The sequence below is a fragment of the Bufo gargarizans genome, chromosome 1, assembly GCF_014858855.1.
Source record: "Bufo gargarizans isolate SCDJY-AF-19 chromosome 1, ASM1485885v1, whole genome shotgun sequence".
NCBI lineage: Eukaryota > Metazoa > Chordata > Amphibia > Anura > Bufonidae > Bufo > Bufo gargarizans.
In genome coordinates, this window is record NC_058080.1 from 404,480,427 (window position 1) to 404,499,714 (window position 19,288).

The window sequence follows — 19,288 nt, forward strand, 5'->3', positions numbered from 1 at the left end:
GGCAACTTGATGAGCTCACTAGTATAATTCACCCCGGTGACGTGACCTATTCAGTAGGGATCGTGACACTAATAAAAACAGATTAGACAAAAAGATTAAGTTTTAATTAGTTAAAGTAAGTATAGGGAATACATTCATTTTTAGAGGTGGGAATTATTTTTTTTACTGGTATATGCAGCTAACATTTTGTAAAGCCTGAACATATCTTTAGGTTCTCTGTCATTCATTTATTTCAGATAATAAAATAATATAGCAGACAATCTTTAAATCCTTTTACAAGCATATAAAATGCACAGACTGTGAAGAAATTTTAGAAACCTTTGAAGTGCATTTTAAAGTAAGATAAGAGTTGTGTATCATAGGATCCTCAGAATAAGGTCCATTCACACGTCCGTATGTGTTTTGCCGATCCGCTAATTGCGGATCGGCAAAAAACGGACACCGGCAATGTGCGTTCCAAATTTTGCAAAACACACATTGCCGGCAATCTCATAGAAAATGTGTTTTCTTGTCCGCAATTGCGGACAAGAATAGGACATGTTCTATTTTTTGGCGGAATGGAAGTGCGAATCCGGAAGTGCGGATCCTCAAATGCGGATGCGGACAGCACATTCCAGACCCACTGAAAATGAATGGGTCCGTACCTGTTTCTGCAAGATTGCAGAATGGATGCGGCCCCATTTTGCGGACGTGTGAATGGACCCTAAGACCTCTTGCACACGACCGTATGGCATTTTCAGTATCTTGCGGTCCGTTATGCGGACAATAATAGGACATGTTCTATCTTTGAACGGAACGGAAAAAATACGGAAACGGAAGACATACGGAGTACCTTCCGTTTTTTTTGCGGATCCATTAAAATTAATGGTTCCGTATACGGTCCGCATACGAAATGCAAAAAATGGAATGTAAACTGAAAAAAAAAAAGTTTGTGTGCAAGAGGCCTAAGAGATAAGGACCAGGACAAATGTGAATAGCAAAAAGACTGGAATGTTGCAGTGTCTATTTCTGGCTTGTTCTAAGGAGGAGTTATGAAAGATGAGATTGCCAGACAAGGGAACAAAGGAAAAGTCCTGTTTTGTCACTATCAACCATGCACTAGGGACAAATATAACTTGGACTGGACAGGGGTGAATTTAAAAAGCTTCACAGTCAAATGTACAACCTTCACCATTTTATTAACTAGTTACTTTTACACAGATGAAAAAACTCCAACACAACATATGCCACTGTCATGACCTTACTTTATCATGAGACAGAGAGCATGGTAAAGCTGCTCTTTCAACAAATAAGAAGCCAGGCATTGTCTACACAACGACTTTTATTAGACGTGCTACATTTCATCTTCACATAGCTGTCACCAAGTCTGCCAGCAGACACAACACATACCTCGTTTTTCTCCAGTATAAGGCACCAAATCTTCTCTGTCTTTCATTTCATTAGCTTGCTTTTCTAAATGGCCTAGCAGGGCATCTCTCTGGAAGGGTCCAGTCGGGGTTTTGTTTGTCTGGTTCCTTTGCCTTAAGCCAACAGGCAACAACTGATTCTAAAAAGAAAGAAAACCTTACATTTTCTCTTGTACTAAAACCAGGAAGTGCAATAGTAATTTATAACACAATATAAGGGACACGGACACATAGCAGTAGTGGAGATTTTTAAATGTTTTAGTTATAATAAATTCTTATTTTCTAATGAAATTACGGTATGGAGCGACTTTTATTTTATGGTGATGTCTGTCATCAAAAGAAACAGAACAAACAGCTTGTTTTGCAACTCAGGCTACTTTCACACTAGCTTTTTTTTGCGGATCCGTCATGGATCTGCAAAAACGCTTCCGTTACAATAATACAACCGCATGCATCCGTCATGAACGGATCCGGTTGTATTATGTTTTATATAGCCATGACTAATCAGTCAAGAACACCATTGAAAGTCAATGGGGGATGGATCCGTTTTTTATTGTGTCAGAGAAACGGAACCGTCCCCATTGACTTACATTGAGAGTCAGGACGGATCTGTCTTGCTCTGCACTATATCGCGGACAGAAAAACGCTGCTTGCAGACGGTGTAGATGAATATTAAGATGAATTTACTGTTAAGATACACAAAAACTTTTTATCTGTTTAATGGGCAAAAATCTGTATAAGTCAGTGTTGGACCCCTAACGCCTCCCCCATCCTTTACTTAGAGGGCTATAAATGTAAAATAACCCAAACAAAGCCCAGGATAACAAATGTATCATGCTATGTAACAAGAAACACCTCAGACACAAGATTTCTTAATCTTCTCCTTCTTCATTCAGTAAAATGAACAATAAAATAAACACTGAACAATATGTGATCATCTACCGATTTTTAGCCTGTCTACTCATGCAGTGATTAAGCATTATTAAGTGATATCTAGGGGTTTACCGTATATCCTGAAATGAAATCATTAACAAAAATAATTTTTGTAAAGAGATAACATAGAAGACACAAATCAAATATCTCAATAAAAATATAACTAGTGATACTTACATCTGGATCTAATTCTTCTAGTTCTCCTTCCAGTTCTCTTATTTCCTCATCAGTCAGCCTGTTTAAGATATCATCCTCATCCACATCACGATATTTCTCTAAGTCTTTTCTGCGTAGCATTTTATTAGCCTTTTGTAAATTTTTTCCAAGATGGACCTGTAAGGTGAACATTATTTAAGTACTACAATTTGATGTAAGACTGGTGTAATGAACATATTTTGTGTACAGAGCAGTGGAACACGTTGGTGCTTTAAATGGGGGAGCAGAAGATGTTGGATTAGCCCAATATAATATCTTATGCTGTAAAAAAGTCACCAACCAAACCGGGCTTAGCGGTAGCCTGAACTCATGTACTAATTTGAAGCACACACTATATGTAAATTAATGTGTCTACCAGCATCAATTAGGACACTCATTTGTTGTAGGTTTAGTTGTCTGTTTTCTTGATTGGAAGGGGGCCAGCCACTATTTTACTCATGTCGGTAGCCATCGTTTCATTTCAGTCAATATCATTTTTTATATAGGCTACATTTGTTGAGTTTGTTCTAAATTTCTGTGTCTGCAGATTCGGGATTGATAACTAGCTTGGATTACTGGGCGAGAGAACAGACCTGGCTATCTAGACTTGATTCTATGCTCAGAGAAGAGTCCACAGTCGGATGTACTGAACTGGTAGAACAAGTCCTTTCTAGAAAAATGTTTATAGGAGAGTCTTGCACCTAGGGGCCTCTGAATCTAGGTATTACCTTCGTCTACTATTGATCAAGATGGGAGATCTGTACTAAATGCTTATACAAATTTGTGGAGTTGCTAATTGGCATGGACAAAAAGTTATTGGAAAACATTGAGGAGGAGGAGAAAAAAAACTCTTATATTTAGTTCTTAACACATTTCTTTTCCCAACAGGACCACAGCAACCGGAATTTCTCCCTTTGTGTCTAGGTTTACTAAGAGAATTTTAATATCAAATACCAAATTAGGCCTTTTTTATACATCATTGAAAAACATGCTCAATTAAGGCTATGGGGCCATGAAAACCACTGACAAAACATGGACGGACAGACATCTGTCTCCTGTCAGTGAATTTCACGGACCATTGTTGCCCCTACTCCTAGCTGTTCTCCCTCTCCTCTGGAAATGCCCTCATCATGTTGATTGACAGGGTTAGGCAGGATGCCAGGCTCTGTCAACATGATGAAGCCATGGCCAGAGGAGGAAGAACAGACTCTAGGAGTAAGGGCAACACCACATTGCTTCTATAGGGTCATTTGCATAAAATAAAAGTTTGTTTTTCACAAAAACTGAGGCACATAGGAACTTCAGTTGACATTAGCACATGTCTAGAGTCAGTCAGTTTAATAACCATGTTCCAGACAGAAGCTCTTTAAGATGGATGCCTCTTGTCATGTGTCCCAGCATCTGCAGCCGTGTTACAGACTAAACTGTTGTGGGGGAGGAGATGTGAATCATGTGGCTTTGCAGGTAGTAAAAACAGCACAGAACCTCTGAAGACAATTTATTAATAAGTTGCAAATGATTAATACACATTTGGAAATAGTGAAACCCCTTTAAACTTCAAGGCATCTTTCATGTATATAAAGTAGGGGTGCACCGAAATTTCGGCGGCCGAAAATATCGGCCGAAAATGCACCTAATCTGTTTCTGCCAATATTTTTACATATCGGCCGGAAATAGCGGGGAGGGACTGGGAGGAGGAGCTGGGGGCCGGTGCGTTCACTGTTCTCCAGCCCCCAGCTCCAGTAGTTATATAATGTGTGCAATTAATAAGCATTCTATTCATGAGGCCCCCTCTGCAGTATTACATTCAATACAGCCACATCCTACTCACAGGGCTGTGCTGGCCGGCCGGGCAGACGAGCGGCAGCGTCACGACTGACGTCACATGCCTGCGCGGCCTCCTTCATTCAGAAAGTAGGCCAGGCACATGACGTCAGTTGTGACGCTGCCGCTCGTCTGCCCGGCTGGCCAGCATTAAGATGACAGCCCTGTGAGTAGGATGTGGCTGTGTTGAATGTAATACTGCAGAGAGGGCCTCATGAATAGAATGCTTATTAATTGTACAATATTTTATAACTACTGGAGCTGGGGGCCGGAGAACAGTGAACGCACCGGCCCCCAGCTCCTCCTCCCAGTCCCTCCCCGCTATTTCTGGCCGATATGTAAAAATATCGGCAGAAACAGATTAGGTGCATTTTCGGCCGATATTTTCGGCCGCCGAAATTTCGGTGCACCCCTACCGGCCCCCAGATCCTCCTCCCAGTCCCTCCCCGCTATTTTCTATTAATTGTACAATGGGAGGGGGCGGGGCTGTGGATGGCACTGTTATGGGGTGGGGGTCTGTGGATGGCACTGTTATGGGGTGGGTGGGGGTCTGTGGATGGCACTGTTATGAGGTGGGGGGGGTCTGTGGATGGCACTGTTATGGGGTGGGTGGGGGTCTGTGGATGGCACTGTTATGGGGTGGGTGGGGGTCTGTGGATGGCACTGTTATGAGGTGGGGGGGTCTGTGGATGGCACTGTTATGAGGTGGGGGGGTCTGTGGATGGCACTGTTATGGGGTGGGGGGTCTTTTAAAAGTATTTGGGCAAAAAGGCAGTTTCGGTTTCGGTCAAGGGGTATCCTGAATTTTCGGTTTCGGTTTCGGACCAGAATTTTCATTTCGGTGCACCCCTAATATAAAGTGCCTAAAATGGTCAGTGTACTTTCAGATAACTTTGCATATATCAATAGTATAGGCAAATATAAACTTAAATATAAGGAACTTCGTAATATATCTTATGAGAGAAAATGCCTTGTTCTACAGTTATCTAGAGCCCCCCCCCTCCCCCCCACACACACATTTTACTAAACTAACCTACTAAAATTTACGAGAAATCTGTCCACTAAACAAATTACACAATGGCGTAGGTACCCAGTGATTGGGAAGATCTACCTGGCAGAAAAACCACTTCTGGCAGCATCCATGTCCTCAGGATGCGGATACAGATAAATACAGTGGTAAAGGAGGGAGCCATCAGCTCCCTGCTCTATCGTTCACCTTGTGACCAGAGATTTTGGTCAGGCAGGTGCAATGAAGTGACATCATCATGTCTGTTGTGCTTATCTGCAGGACAGACCAGAATAGATCTGCATTTAAAGATCTGCTCTATTCAATTACACTTTATGAGGGGCACATGTAGTGGGCATTATATTGTATAAGAGGCACAGCAGGGGAACATTATATTGTGTCAGGGGAACATCAGGGGGCATCATACTGTTTAGGGGACACATAAGAAACATCATACTGGGTTGGAGGCACATTAGGTGGCATCATACTTTGTGGGGGCAGAAAAGGAGGCACTGTGTGTGGGGGGAGGGGGGGGGGGTAAAAAAGTTGTCACCATATTAGAAGCGTGATGGAGCGGAACTTAGCAGTGCTACAGAGTGAAGCTCAACAATGTGCATGGGCTCCCCAGAGACAACCTTGCTTGGGGCCCCAGAAATGCTAAACTCGTCCTTGATTGTGAAACCAAGACAGGCTGCCGGCTCACTATAGGATCAGATTACATCATCACTTTGAAGTCAATGTAGAGTGGAGCAGAAGCGTCAGGAAGACGTGTTCAGAGACCAAACAGCAGAGGAATGATTCAGCAGCTAATAGTAAAGGTCCTTTTACAATAAGGGTCTCAAACATGCAGCCCACAGGCTGCATGTGGCCCCTGATAGTTTTCTGCAACCTGCGATACCTCACCCAGTGGCAATAACACCAGTTGCATACATTTAACCCCTCAGATGCCATCAAATATGACAACAGCATCTATGGTGACTTTCCTCAGGAAAGCTGCTTAGAAAGGCTCGAGCCTACCGCAGCAATACATTGTTATGGAACCTGCCTATGACAGAGCTCCATAGGAACATGTTGAATCTCCCATAGATTGCAATGGTCATTAATTGCAGTCTATGAGAGAAGCAATCTCACAATCGCATGTTAAAGTCCTCTAAGGGGACTTAATATAAGTGTAAAAAAAGCTTAAAAAAAAGTTTAAAAAAATAAGGAAAATACAAAGAAAAATTCAAATCACCCCCTGTCTCCATAATAAAAATACACTAAAAAATAAAAGTCGTTTGCACCGGACATCCCTGAATGCATACTATTATTATAAGCCCTCATACATCTCTGTAGATGTAAATATAGAAAAGTTATGGAGGCCAGAATATGGGCATGCAAATAAAAAATCATTTTGTTCCAAAGTTTTTTTTTTAAGTATTAAAAATACAGCTAAAACTATACAAATGTGGTATTGTTGTAATCATACTGACCTCCATAAATAAAGAGAATGTTGTAAAAATTAAACTCATTACAATCCATGACAAAATCTGCATGTAACTCGTGTGGATTTGCTGCATTTGTTTTGTGCTAAATTTGTTTCTGTACCCTAAAAGGAGTTTTCGGAGAATATAAAAGTGTACCCCATCAGCAGATTGAAAGTGGCTGTGTTATAACAAGAATATTTACCGGTAGTTTTTTATGCAATATGCTATACGACACATAGAGACTTGCTTCCAGCTAACACAGCAGATGCTGTACAACTCTGCAGTTGCAGGTCAAATAATACAACTACATAGTTTTTAAGTCTGCAGTCAAGTGTCCGGTACTGTAATTCACTGCAGTATAATACCCCTCATGGGCCAGCATAAAAAAATCCTGGAGTGCTTCTTTAACCCGATAGTGGCTGATAGTGGCTGCCATCCGTGCAAGCCTGTGAGATCCAGCCCCCTGTGAGTAATACACTTACAGCCAATGCATGACAACACAGAAGTATTGTAATGCATTGTAAAGGGGATCAGATCTCCAAAAATTGAAGTCCCAAAGTGGGACAAAAAAATTGAGTGAAAATACAGAAACAAATCATGGAAAACTATACATCCTTGAGCTCAATAATACCCTGCCTTCAGCATAGAATAAGGGGCTGTCCAGATGCTGTTTCCAGTATAAAATACAGTCTGCGCTTGTTACAAATGGTAAAAAAATGCATGTCTATGTATTAATAGCTGCACAGGTGACATCATACACAGTAAATCCAGGATCCAGCGTCATCTTTGGCCTCTGGCTCTGTTACTAGAGTGGGCAATGTGATTTAACCATGCTGTCTGTTATTAACACTTTTCTATATTTTTGGAAAGCCCCCTTTAAGCTAGCATGTAACAAACGCTTACAATATCACTTTCCGCTGCTTGTTTCTTCAGTTTCATGAAGAGACTTTTAACCTTTACGCTGATTCTCTGGCTTTGTAACAGAAGCTGGACCAAAGAAAGGTGAGCACATGCTTCCAAAAATACAAGTCTAGATAACACATTTTATAACTGTAATCCACCTAAAGCTTCAGAAAGGTATCCCCATGGTAATGTACATTAACAGACCTACAACATGCAGGCAGATCACAGCAATATATTAATAAAAACAGCTCAACATAAAATTTTATACTGTAGTTGGCCAACAAATTCAAAAGTGAGATAAAGATTTTGCAGTCAAAGCGTTTTCATATAACTGCTGATGGAAGCCTTAAAGAGTAATTAAACTTTTATAAAAATAGTTGTTCCTAATCGCCTAAAAAAAATAATTTCTAATATACTTATTAATTTTCTATTTTCCCTATACTTTTACATCCCTAAAGCACACCATTCAGTGTGCGCTTAAGGGCTCATGCCCACGAATGTAAGGGCTCCCTGCCCGTTCTGCGGACCGCAAATTGCATGCGGATCGCGGACCCATTCACTTGCATCCGACGGTGCGCTCCGCAAAAGAGTAGTGCATGCATGGGGTTCCGATCCGTGCTTCTGCACCGCATCTCCGGATTTGCGGACCTATTCAAGTGAATGGGTCCGCATCCGTGATGTGGAATGCACATGGCTGGTGACCCGTATATTGCAGAACCGCTGTATGCGGTCCGCAGCACGGGCACGGAGCCCTTACATTCGTGTGTATGAGCCCTAAAACTCTGTCTATTCACCGCTGACAGCTAGCTTAGCGGTGTACGAAGTACTAATTTTATGAATGGGCAGCAGCAGCACAGGGAGTACAAGCAGGAGCGGACATGGCTGCTCCTGCCCGTGCTCCCCGGACAATTACTAACTAGTATCCATGTACTATGCCAGGATTAGCTGAGTGGAGCAGGCTCTTGCTTCTTCCTGCTCCGCTAAGCTAAGAGAACTGTCATGCAATTCTCTTAGCTTACCCATATACTATGCCAAGAGTTAGTAATTGTCCGGCGAGCACGGGCAGGAGCAGCAATGTCCACTCCTGCCTGTACTCCCTGTGCTGCTGCTGACCATTCATAACATGAGTACTCTGTACACCGCTGACAGCTCAGAGATCTGAGTTTTAAGCACAGACTGAATCCTCTGGGATGTAAAAGTATAGGAAAAATAGAAAATGTATAAATAAAGTATATTAGAATATTTATTTTTTATGGATTAGGGACAACATATTAAAATTATAAAAGTTTAGTTGCTCTTTAACCACTTTAACCCCCCTAGCTAAAACCCCCTTAATGACCAGGCCACTTTTTACACTTCTGCACTACACTACTTTCACCGTTTATTGCTCGGTCATGCAACTTACCACCCAAATGAATTTTACCTCCTTTTCTTCTCACTAATAGAGCTTTCATTTGGTGGAATTTCATTGCTGCTGACGTTTTTACTTTTTTTTGTTATTAATCGAAATTTAACGATTTTTTTTTGCAAAAAAATGACATTTTTCACTTTCAGTTGTAAAATTTTGCAAAAAAAACCACATCCATATATAAATTTTTCACTAAATTTATTGTTCTACATGTCTTTGATAAAAAAAAATGTTTGGGTAGAAAAAAAATGGTTTGGGTAAAAGTTATAGCATTTACAAACTATGGTACAAAAATGTGAATTTCCGCTTTTTGAAGCAGCTCTGACTTTCTGAGCACCTGTCATGTTTCCTGAGGTTCTACAATGCCCAGACAGTACAAACACCCCACAAATGACCCCATTTCGGAAAGTAGACACCCTAAGGTATTCACTGATGGGCATAGTGAGTTCATAGAACTTTTTAATTTTTGTCACAAGTTAGCGGGGTGTCTTCTTTCCAAAATGGGGTCACTTGTGGGGTAGTTATACTGCCCTGGCATTCTAGGGGCCCAGATGTGTGAGAAGAAGTTTGCAATCAAAATCTGTAAAAAATGACCGGTGAAATCCGAAAGGTGCACTTTGGAATGTGTGCCCCTTTGCCCACCTAGGCTGCAAAAAGTGTCACACATCTGGTATCGCCGTACTCAGGAGAAGTTGGGGAATGTGTTTTGGGGTGTCATTTTACATATACCCATGCTGGGTGAGAGAAATATATTGGTCAAATGCCAACTTTGTATAAAAAAGGGGAAAAGTTGTCTTTTGCCAAGATATTTATCTCACCCAGCATGGGTATATGTAAAATGACACCCCAAAACACATTCCCCAACTTCTCCTGAGTACGGCGATACCACATGTGTGACACTTTTTTGCCGCCTAGGTGGGCAAAGGGGCACACATTCCAGAGAGCACCTTTCGGATTTCACCGGTCATTTTTTACACATTTTGATTGCAAACTACTTGCCACACATTAGGGACCCTAGAATGCCAGGGCAGTATAACTACCCCACAAGTGACCCCATTTTGGATAGAAGACACCCCAAGGTATTCCGTGAGGGGCATGGCGAGTTCCTAGAATTTATTTATTTTTGTCACAAGTTATCGGAAAATGATGATTTTTTTTTTTTCTTACAAAGTCTCATATTCCACTAACTTGTGACAAAAAATAAAAACTTCCATGAACTCCCTATGCCCCTCATTGAATACCTTGGGGTGTCTTCTTTCCAAAATGGGGTCACTTGTGGGGTAGTTATACTGCCCTGGCATTCTAGGGGCCCAAATGTGTGAGAAGAAGTTTGCAATCAAAATCTGTAAAAAATTACCGGTGAAATGCAAAAGGTGCACTTTGGAATGTGTGCCCCTTTGCCCACCTAGGCTGCAAAAAAGTGTCACACATCTGGTATCGCCGTACTCAGGAGAAGTTGGGGAATGTGTTTTGGGGTGTCATTTTACATATACCCATGCTGGGTGAGATAAATATCTTGGCAAAAGACAACTTTTCCCATTTTTTTTTATACAAAGTTGGCATTTGACCAAGATATTTATCTCACCCAGCATGGGTATATGTAAAATGACACCCCAAAACACATTCCCCAACTTCTCCTGAGTACGGCGATACCAGATGTGTGACACTTTTTTGCAGCCTAGATGCGCAAAGGTGCCCAAATTCCTTTTAGGAGGGCATTTTTAGACATTTGGATCCCAGACTTCTTCTCACGCTTTAACCCCTTAAGGACACAGGGCGTACAGGTACGCCCTTGTGCACTGGTACTTAAGGACACAGGGCGTACATGTACGCCCTGTGCATTTTCGATCACTGCCGTGCGGCTGGCAGTGATCGGAACCCGGTGCCTGCTCAAATCATTGAGCAGGCACCTAGGCTAAATGCGCGGGGGGGTCCCGTGACCCCCCCATGTCGGCGATCGCGGCAAACCGCAGGTCAATTCAGACCTGCGGTTTGCTGCGCTTTTTGCAGTTTCTGACCCCTGCGGTCCCTGACCGCGGGGATCAGAAACTTTAGTGTACCTCAAATATAGATTTTACCTCCCCCCTGCACCCCTGCATGATTTTTGGCCGGCGGGTGGTGCAGGGGGGGGAGTTGTGGGTGGTGGGGGCGGTGCGGGAGGCGGGCGGTGCGGCAGGCGGGATCGCGATCCCCCGCCCGCCTCCCGCCGAATAATCGTTGGCTTCTAGTGGGTATACCAGGGTGCCAGCACATTGCTGGCACCCTGGTATAAACGGCTGACATCGGTGATGCGATGTCAGCCGTTTAACCCTTTCCATACAGCGGTCCGTACGGACCGCTGTATGGAAAAGGTTAACAGTAAGAGGGAGCTCCCTCCCTCTCCCATCGGGGGGCTGCTGTGCCTTTGCAGTCCCCCGAATGGAGAGGGAGAGAGCTTCCAGGCAGCCCCCCCAAGCCCCGTCCTTACCCTTCCCCGTCTGCGCAGTTCTGGCCACTACTGAGCAGACGGGGAAGGTTCCCATGGCAACAGGACGCCTTCTCAGGCGTCCTGCTGTCCATGGTGCTGAACAGATCTGTGCTGAAAGGCATAGATCTGTTCAGACAAAGTGTAAAATACAGTATAGTACTATATATTGTACTGTACTGTATTATGCAGACATCAGACCCACTGGATCTTCAAGAACCAAGTGGGTCTGGGTCAAAAAAAAAGTGAAAAAAGTGAAAAATAAAGTAAAAATCAAAAAACACATTTATCACTGATTAAAAATGAAAAAAATAAAATTCCCTACACATGTTTGGTATCGCCGCGTCCGTAACGACCTGATCTATAAAACGGTAATGTTACTTTACCCGAACGGTGAACGCCATAAAAATTAAAAATTAAAAACTATGATGAAATTGGAATTTTGCCCACCTTACTTCCCAAAAAAGGTAATAAAAGTGATCAAAAAAGTCGCATCTATGCCAAAATTGTAACAATCAAACCGTTATCTCATCCCGCAAAAATCATACCCTACCCAAGATAATCGCCCAAAAACTGAAAAAGTTATGGCTCTTACACTATGGAAACACTAAAACATGATTTCTTTTGTTTCAAAAATGAAATCATTGTGTAAAACTTACATAAATAAAAAAAAGTATACATATTAGGTATCGCCGCGTCCGTATTCACCGGCTCTATAAAAATATCACATGACCTAACCCCTCAGATGACCACCGTAAAAAAATAAAAATAAAAACGGTGTAAAAAAAGCCATTTTTTGTCATCTTCCGTCACAAAAAGTGTAATAGCAAGCAATCAAAAAGTCATGTGCACCCCAAAATAGTGCCAATCAAACCGTCATCTCATCCCACAAAAAATGAGACCCTACTTAAGATAATCGCCCAAAAATTTAAAAAACTATGGCTCTTAGACTATGGAGACACTAAAACATTTTTTTTGTTTTAAAAATGAAATTATTGTGTAAAACGTACATAAATAAAAAGAATTGTATACATATTGGGTATCACCGCGTCCGTGACAACCTGCTCTATAAAATTACCACATGATCTAACCTGTCAGATGAATGGTGTAAATAACAAAAAAAAAAAAACGGTGCCAAAAAAGCAATTTCTTGTTACCTTGCCGCACAAAAAGTGTAATATAGAGCAACCAAAAATCATATGTACCCTAAACTTGTACCAACAAAACTGCCACCCTATCCCGTAGTTTCTAAAATGTGGTCACTTTTTTGGAGTTTCTACTCTAGGGGTGCATCAGGGGGGCTTCAAATGGGACATGGTGTCAAAAAAACCAGTCCAGCAAAATCTGCCTTCCAAAAACCGTATGGCATTCCTTTCCTTCTGCGCCCTGCCGTGTGCCCGTACAGCGGTTTACGACCACATATGAGGTGTTTCTGTAAACTACAGAATCAGGTCCAGAAATAATGAGTTTTGTTTGGCTGTTAACCCTTGCTTTGTAACTGGAAAAAAAATATTAAAATGGAAAATCTGCCAAAAAAGTGAAATTTTGAAATTGTATCTCTATTTTCTATTAAATCTTGTGCAACACCTAAAGGGTTAACAAAGTTTGTAAAATCAGTTTTGAATACCTTGAGGGGTGTAGTTTCTTAGATGGGGTCACTTTTATGGAGTTTCTACTCTAGGGGTGCATCAGGGGGGCTTCAAATGGGACATGGTGTCAAAAAAACCAGTCCAGCAAAATCTGCCTTCCAAAAACCGTATGGCATTCCTTTCCTTCTGCGCCCTGCCGTGTGACCGTACAGCGGTTTACGACCACATATGAGGTGTTTCTGTAAACTACAGAATCAGGGCCAGAAATAATGAGTTTTGTTTGGCTGTTAACCCTTGCTTTGTAACTGGAAAAAAAATATTAAAATGGAAAATCTGCCAAAAAAGTGAAATTTTGAAATTGTATCTCTATTTTCTATTAAATCTTGTGCAACACCTAAAGGGTTAACAAAGTTTGTAAAATCAGTTTTGAATACCTTGAGGGGTGTAGTTTCTTAGATGGGGTCACTTTTATGGAGTTTCTACTCTAGGGGTGCATCAGGGGGCTTCAAATGGGACATGGTGTCAAAAAAACTGTCCAGCAAAACATGCCTTCCAAAAACCAAACGGCACACCTTTCACTCTACGCCCCGCTGTGTGGCCGTACAGTAGTTTACGGCCACATATGGGGTGTTTCTGTAAACGGCAGAGTCAGGGCAATAAAGATACAGTCTTGTTTGGCTGTTAACCCTTGCTTTGTTAGTGGAAAAAATGGGTTAAAATGGAAAATTAGGCAAAAAAATGAAATTCTCAAATTTCATCCCCATTTGCCAATAACTCTTGTGCAACACCTAAAGGGTTAACAAAGTTTGTAAAATCAGTTTTGAATACCTTGAGGGGTGTAGTTTCTTAGATGGGGTCACTTTTATGGAGTTTCTACTCTAGGGGTGCATCAGGGGGCTTCAAATGGGACATGGTGTCAAAAAACCAGTCCAGCAAAATCTGCCTTCCAAAAACCATACGGCGCACCTTTCACTCTACGCCCCGCTGTGTGGCCGTACAGTAGTTTACGGCCACATATGGGGTGTTTCTGTAAACAGCAGAGTCAGGGCAATAAAGATACAGTCTTGTTTGGCTGTTAACCCTTGCTTTGTTAGTGGAAAAAATGGGTTAAAATGGAAAATTAGGCAATAAAATGAAATTCTCAAATTTCATCCCCATTTGCCAATAACTCTTGTGCAACACCTAAAGGGTTAACAAAGTTTGTAAAATCAGTTTTGAATACCTTGAGGGGTGTAGTTTATAGAATGGGGTCATTTTTGGGTGGTTTCTATTATGTAAGCCTCGCAAAGTGACTTCAGAGCTGTAGTGGTCCTTAAAAATTGGGTTTTTGTAAATTTCTGAAAAATTTCAAGATTTGCTTCTAAACTTCTAAGCCTTGTAACATCCCCAAAAAATAAAATATCATTCCCAAAATAATTCAAACATGAAGTAGACATATGGGGAATGTTAAGTCATCACAATTTTTGGGGGTATTACTATGTATTACAGAAGTAGAGAAACTGAAACTTTGAAATTTGCTAATTTTTCCCAATCTTTGGTAAATTTGACATTTTTTTATGCAAAAAAAAATATTTTTTTTAACTTTATTTTACCAGTGTCATGAAGTACAATATGTGACGAAAAAACAATCTCAGAATGGCCTGGATAAGTCAACGCGTTTTAAAGTTATCAGCACTTAAAGTGACACTGGTCAGATTTTCAAAAAATGGCCTGGTCCTAAGGTGTAAAAAGGCTGTGTCCCTAAGGGGTTAAGGCCCCTAAAAAGCCAGGGCAGTATAAATACCCCACATGTGACCCCATTTTGGAAAGAAGACACTCCAAGGTATTCAATGAGGGGCCTGGCAAGTTCATAGAATATATTTTTTTTGGCATAAGTTAGCGGAATTTTTTATTTTTTTTTTTTCTCACAAAGTCTCCCTTTCCGCTAACTTGGGACAAAAATTTAAATCTTTCATGGACTCAATATGCCCCTCAGCAAATACCTTGGGGTGTCTTCTTTCCAAAATGGGGTCATTTGTGGGGTGTTTGTACTGCCCTGGCATTTTAGGGGCCCTAAAGCGTGAGAAGTCTGGAATATACAGTGGAGGAAATAATTATTTGACCCCTCACTGATTTTGTAAGTTTGTCCAATGACAAAGAAATGAAAAGTCTCAGAACAGTATCATTTCAATGGTAGGTTTATTGTAACAGTGGCAGATAGCACATCAAAAGGAAAATCGAAAAAATAACTTTAAATAAAAGATAGCAACTGATTTGCATTTCATTGAGTGAAATAAGTATTTGAACCCCTACCAACCATTAAGAGTTCTGGCTCCCACAGAGTGGTTAGACACTTCTACTCAATTAGTCACCCTCATTAAGGACACCTGTCTTAACTAGTCACCTGTATAAAAGACACCTGTCCACAGAATCAATCAATCAAGCAGACTCCAAACTCTCCAACATGGGAAAGACCAAAGAGCTGTCCAAGGATGTCAGAGACAAAATTGTAGACCTGCACAAGGCTGGAATGGGCTACAAAACCATTAGCAAGAAGCTGGGAGAGAAGGTGACAACTGTTGGTGCGATTGTTCGAAAATGGAAGGAGCACAAAATGACCATCAATCGACCTCGCTCTGGGGCTCCACGCAAGATCTCACCTCGTGGGGTGTCAATGGTTCTGAGAAAGGTGAAAAAGCATCCTAGAACTACACGGGAGGAGTTAGTTAATGACCTCAAATTAGCAGGGACCGCAGTCACCAAGAAAACCATTGGAAACACATTACACCGCAATGGATTAAAATCCTGCAGGGCTCGCAAGGTCCCCCTGCTCAGGAAGGCACATGTGCAGGCCCGTCTGAAGTTTGCCAATGAACACCTGAATGATTCAGAGAGTGACTGGGAGAAGGTGCTGTGGTCTGATGAGACCAAAATAGAGCTCTTTGGCATTAACTCAACTCGCTGTGTTTGGAGGAAGAAAAATGCTGCCTATGACCCCCAAAACACCGTCCCCACCGTCAAGCATGGGGGTGAAAACATTTTGCTTTGGGGGTGTTTTTCTGCTAAGGGCACAGGACAACTTATTCGCATAAACGGGAAAATGGACGGAGCCATGTATCGTGAAATCCTGAGCGACAACCTCCTTCCCTCTGCCAGGAAACTGAAAATGGGTCGTGGATGGGTGTTCCAGCACGACAATGACCCAAAACATACAGCAAAGGCAACAAAGGAGTGGCTCAAGAAGAAGCACATTAAGGTCATGGAGTGGCCTAGTCAGTCTCCGGACCTTAATCCAATCGAAAACCTATGGAGGGAGCTCAAGCTCAAAACCAAACGGCACACCTTTCACTCTACGCCCCGCTGTGTGGCCGTACAGTAGTTTACGGCCACATATGGGGTGTTTCTGTAAACGGCAGAGTCAGGGCAATAAAGATACAGTCTTGTTTGGCTGTTAACCCTTGCTTTGTTAGTGGAAAAAATGGGTTAAAATGGAAAATTAGGCAAAAAAATGAAATTCTCAAATTTCATCCCCATTTGCCAATAACTCTTGTGCAACACCTAAAGGGTTAACAAAGTTTGTAAAATCAGTTTTGAATACCTTGAGGGGTGTAGTTTCTTAGATGGGGTCACTTTTATGGAGTTTCTACTCTAGGGGTGCATCAGGGGGCTTCAAATGGGACATGGTGTCAAAAAACCAGTCCAGCAAAATCTGCCTTCCAAAAACCATACGGCGCACCTTTCACTCTACGCCCCGCTGTGTGGCCGTACAGTAGTTTACGGCCACATATGGGGTGTTTCTGTAAACGGCAGAGTCAGGGCAATAAAGATACAGTCTTGTTTGGCTGTTAACCCTTGCTTTGTTAGTGGAAAAAATGGGTTAAAATGGAAAATTAGGCAATAAAATGAAATTCTCAAATTTCATCCCCATTTGCCAATAACTCTTGTGCAACACCTAAAGGGTTAACAAAGTTTGTAAAATCAGTTTTGAATACCTTGAGGGGTGTAGTTTATAGAATGGGGTCATTTTTGGGTGGTTTCTATTATGTAAGCCTCGCAAAGTGACTTCAGAGCTGTAGTGGTCCTTAAAAATTGGGTTTTTGTAAATTTCTGAAAAATTTCAAGATTTGCTTCTAAACTTCTAAGCCTTGTAACATCCCCAAAAAATAAAATATCATTCCCAAAATAATTCAAACATGAAGTAGACATATGGGGAATGTTAAGTCATCACAATTTTTGGGGGTATTACTATGTATTACAGAAGTAGAGAAACTGAAACTTTGAAATTTGCTAATTTTTCCCAATCTTTGGTAAATTTGACATTTTTTTATGCAAAAAAAAATATTTTTTTAACTTTATTTTACCAGTGTCATGAAGTACAATATGTGACGAAAAAACAATCTCAGAATGGCCTGGATAAGTCAACGCGTTTTAAAGTTATCAGCACTTAAAGTGACACTGGTCAGATTTTCAAAAAATGGCCTGGTCCTAAGGTGTAAAAAGGCTGTGTCCCTAAGGGGTTAAGGCCCCTAAAAAGCCAGGGCAGTATAAATACCCCACATGTGACCCCATTTTGGAAAGAAGACACTCCAAGGTATTCAATGAGGGGCCTGGCGAGTTCATAGAATATATTTTTTTTGGCATAAGTTAGCGGAATTTTTTTTTTTTTTTTTTTCTCACAAAGTCTCCCTTTCCGCTAACTTGGGACAAAAATTTAAATCTTTCATGGACTCAATATGCCCCTCAGCAAATACCTTGGGGTGTCTTCTTTCCAAAATGGGGTCATTTGTGGGGTGTTTGTACTGCCCTGGCATTTTAGGGGCCCTAAAGCGTGAGAAGTCTGGAATATACAGTGGAGGAAATAATTATTTGACCCCTCACTGATTTTGTAAGTTTGTCCAATGACAAAGAAATGAAAAGTCTCAGAACAGTATCATTTCAATGGTAGGTTTATTGTAACAGTGGCAGATAGCACATCAAAAGGAAAATCGAAAAAATAACTTTAAATAAAAGATAGCAACTGATTTGCATTTCATTGAGTGAAATAAGTATTTGAACCCCTACCAACCATTAAGAGTTCTGGCTCCCACAGAGTGGTTAGACACTTCTACTCAATTAGTCACCCTCATTAAGGACACCTGTCTTAACTAGTCACCTGTATAAAAGACACCTGTCCACAGAATCAATCAATCAAGCAGACTCCAAACTCTCCAACATGGGAAAGACCAAAGAGCTGTCCAAGGATGTCAGAGACAAAATTGTAGACCTGCACAAGGCTGGAATGGGCTACAAAACCATTAGCAAGAAGCTGGGAGAGAAGGTGACAACTGTTGGTGCGATTGTTCGAAAATGGAAGGAGCACAAAATGACCATCAATCGACCTCGCTCTGGGGCTCCACGCAAGATCTCACCTCGTGGGGTGTCAATGGTTCTGAGAAAGGTGAAAAAGCATCCTAGAACTACACGGGAGGAGTTAGTTAATGACCTCAAATTAGCAGGGACCGCAGTCACCAAGAAAACCATTGGAAACACATTACACCGCAATGGATTAAAATCCTGCAGGGCTCGCAAGGTCCCCCTGCTCAGGAAGGCACATGTGCAGGCCCGTCTGAAGTTTGCCAATGAACACCTGAATGATTCAGAGAGTGACTGGGAGAAGGTGCTGTGGTCTGATGAGACCAAAATAGAGCTCTTTGGCATTAACTCAACTCGCTGTGTTTGGAGGAAGAAAAATGCTGCCTATGACCCCCAAAACACCGTCCCCACCGTCAAGCATGGGGGTGAAAACATTTTGCTTTGGGGGTGTTTTTCTGCTAAGGGCACAGGACAACTTATTCGCATAAACGGGAAAATGGACGGAGCCATGTATCGTGAAATCCTGAGCGACAACCTCCTTCCCTCTGCCAGGAAACTGAAAATGGGTCGTGGATGGGTGTTCCAGCACGACAATGACCCAAAACATACAGCAAAGGCAACAAAGGAGTGGCTCAAGAAGAAGCACATTAAGGTCATGGAGTGGCCTAGTCAGTCTCCGGACCTTAATCCAATCGAAAACCTATGGAGGGAGCTCAAGCTCAGAGTTGCACAGAGACAGCCTCGAAACCTTAGGGATTTAGAG

At 41.7% G+C, this 19,288-nt stretch overlaps 1 protein-coding gene across 2 annotated transcripts in view; it reads right to left on the reverse strand.

Moving 5' to 3' along the window:
- Positions 1 to 19,288, reverse strand: part of TMOD1 (tropomodulin 1) — a 149,011-nt gene that overhangs the window by 81,057 nt on the left and 48,666 nt on the right. For both annotated transcript variants that reach the window (XM_044271325.1, XM_044271317.1), the window contains exons 2-3: positions 2,517 to 2,672; positions 1,390 to 1,546 (exon numbers count right to left, since the gene is read on the reverse strand). In XM_044271325.1, coding sequence (XP_044127260.1) covers positions 1,390 to 1,546; positions 2,517 to 2,636 — 277 coding nt within the window. In that variant the 5' untranslated portion in view covers positions 2,637 to 2,672. The remainder of the gene's footprint in view (positions 1 to 1,389; positions 1,547 to 2,516; positions 2,673 to 19,288) is intronic.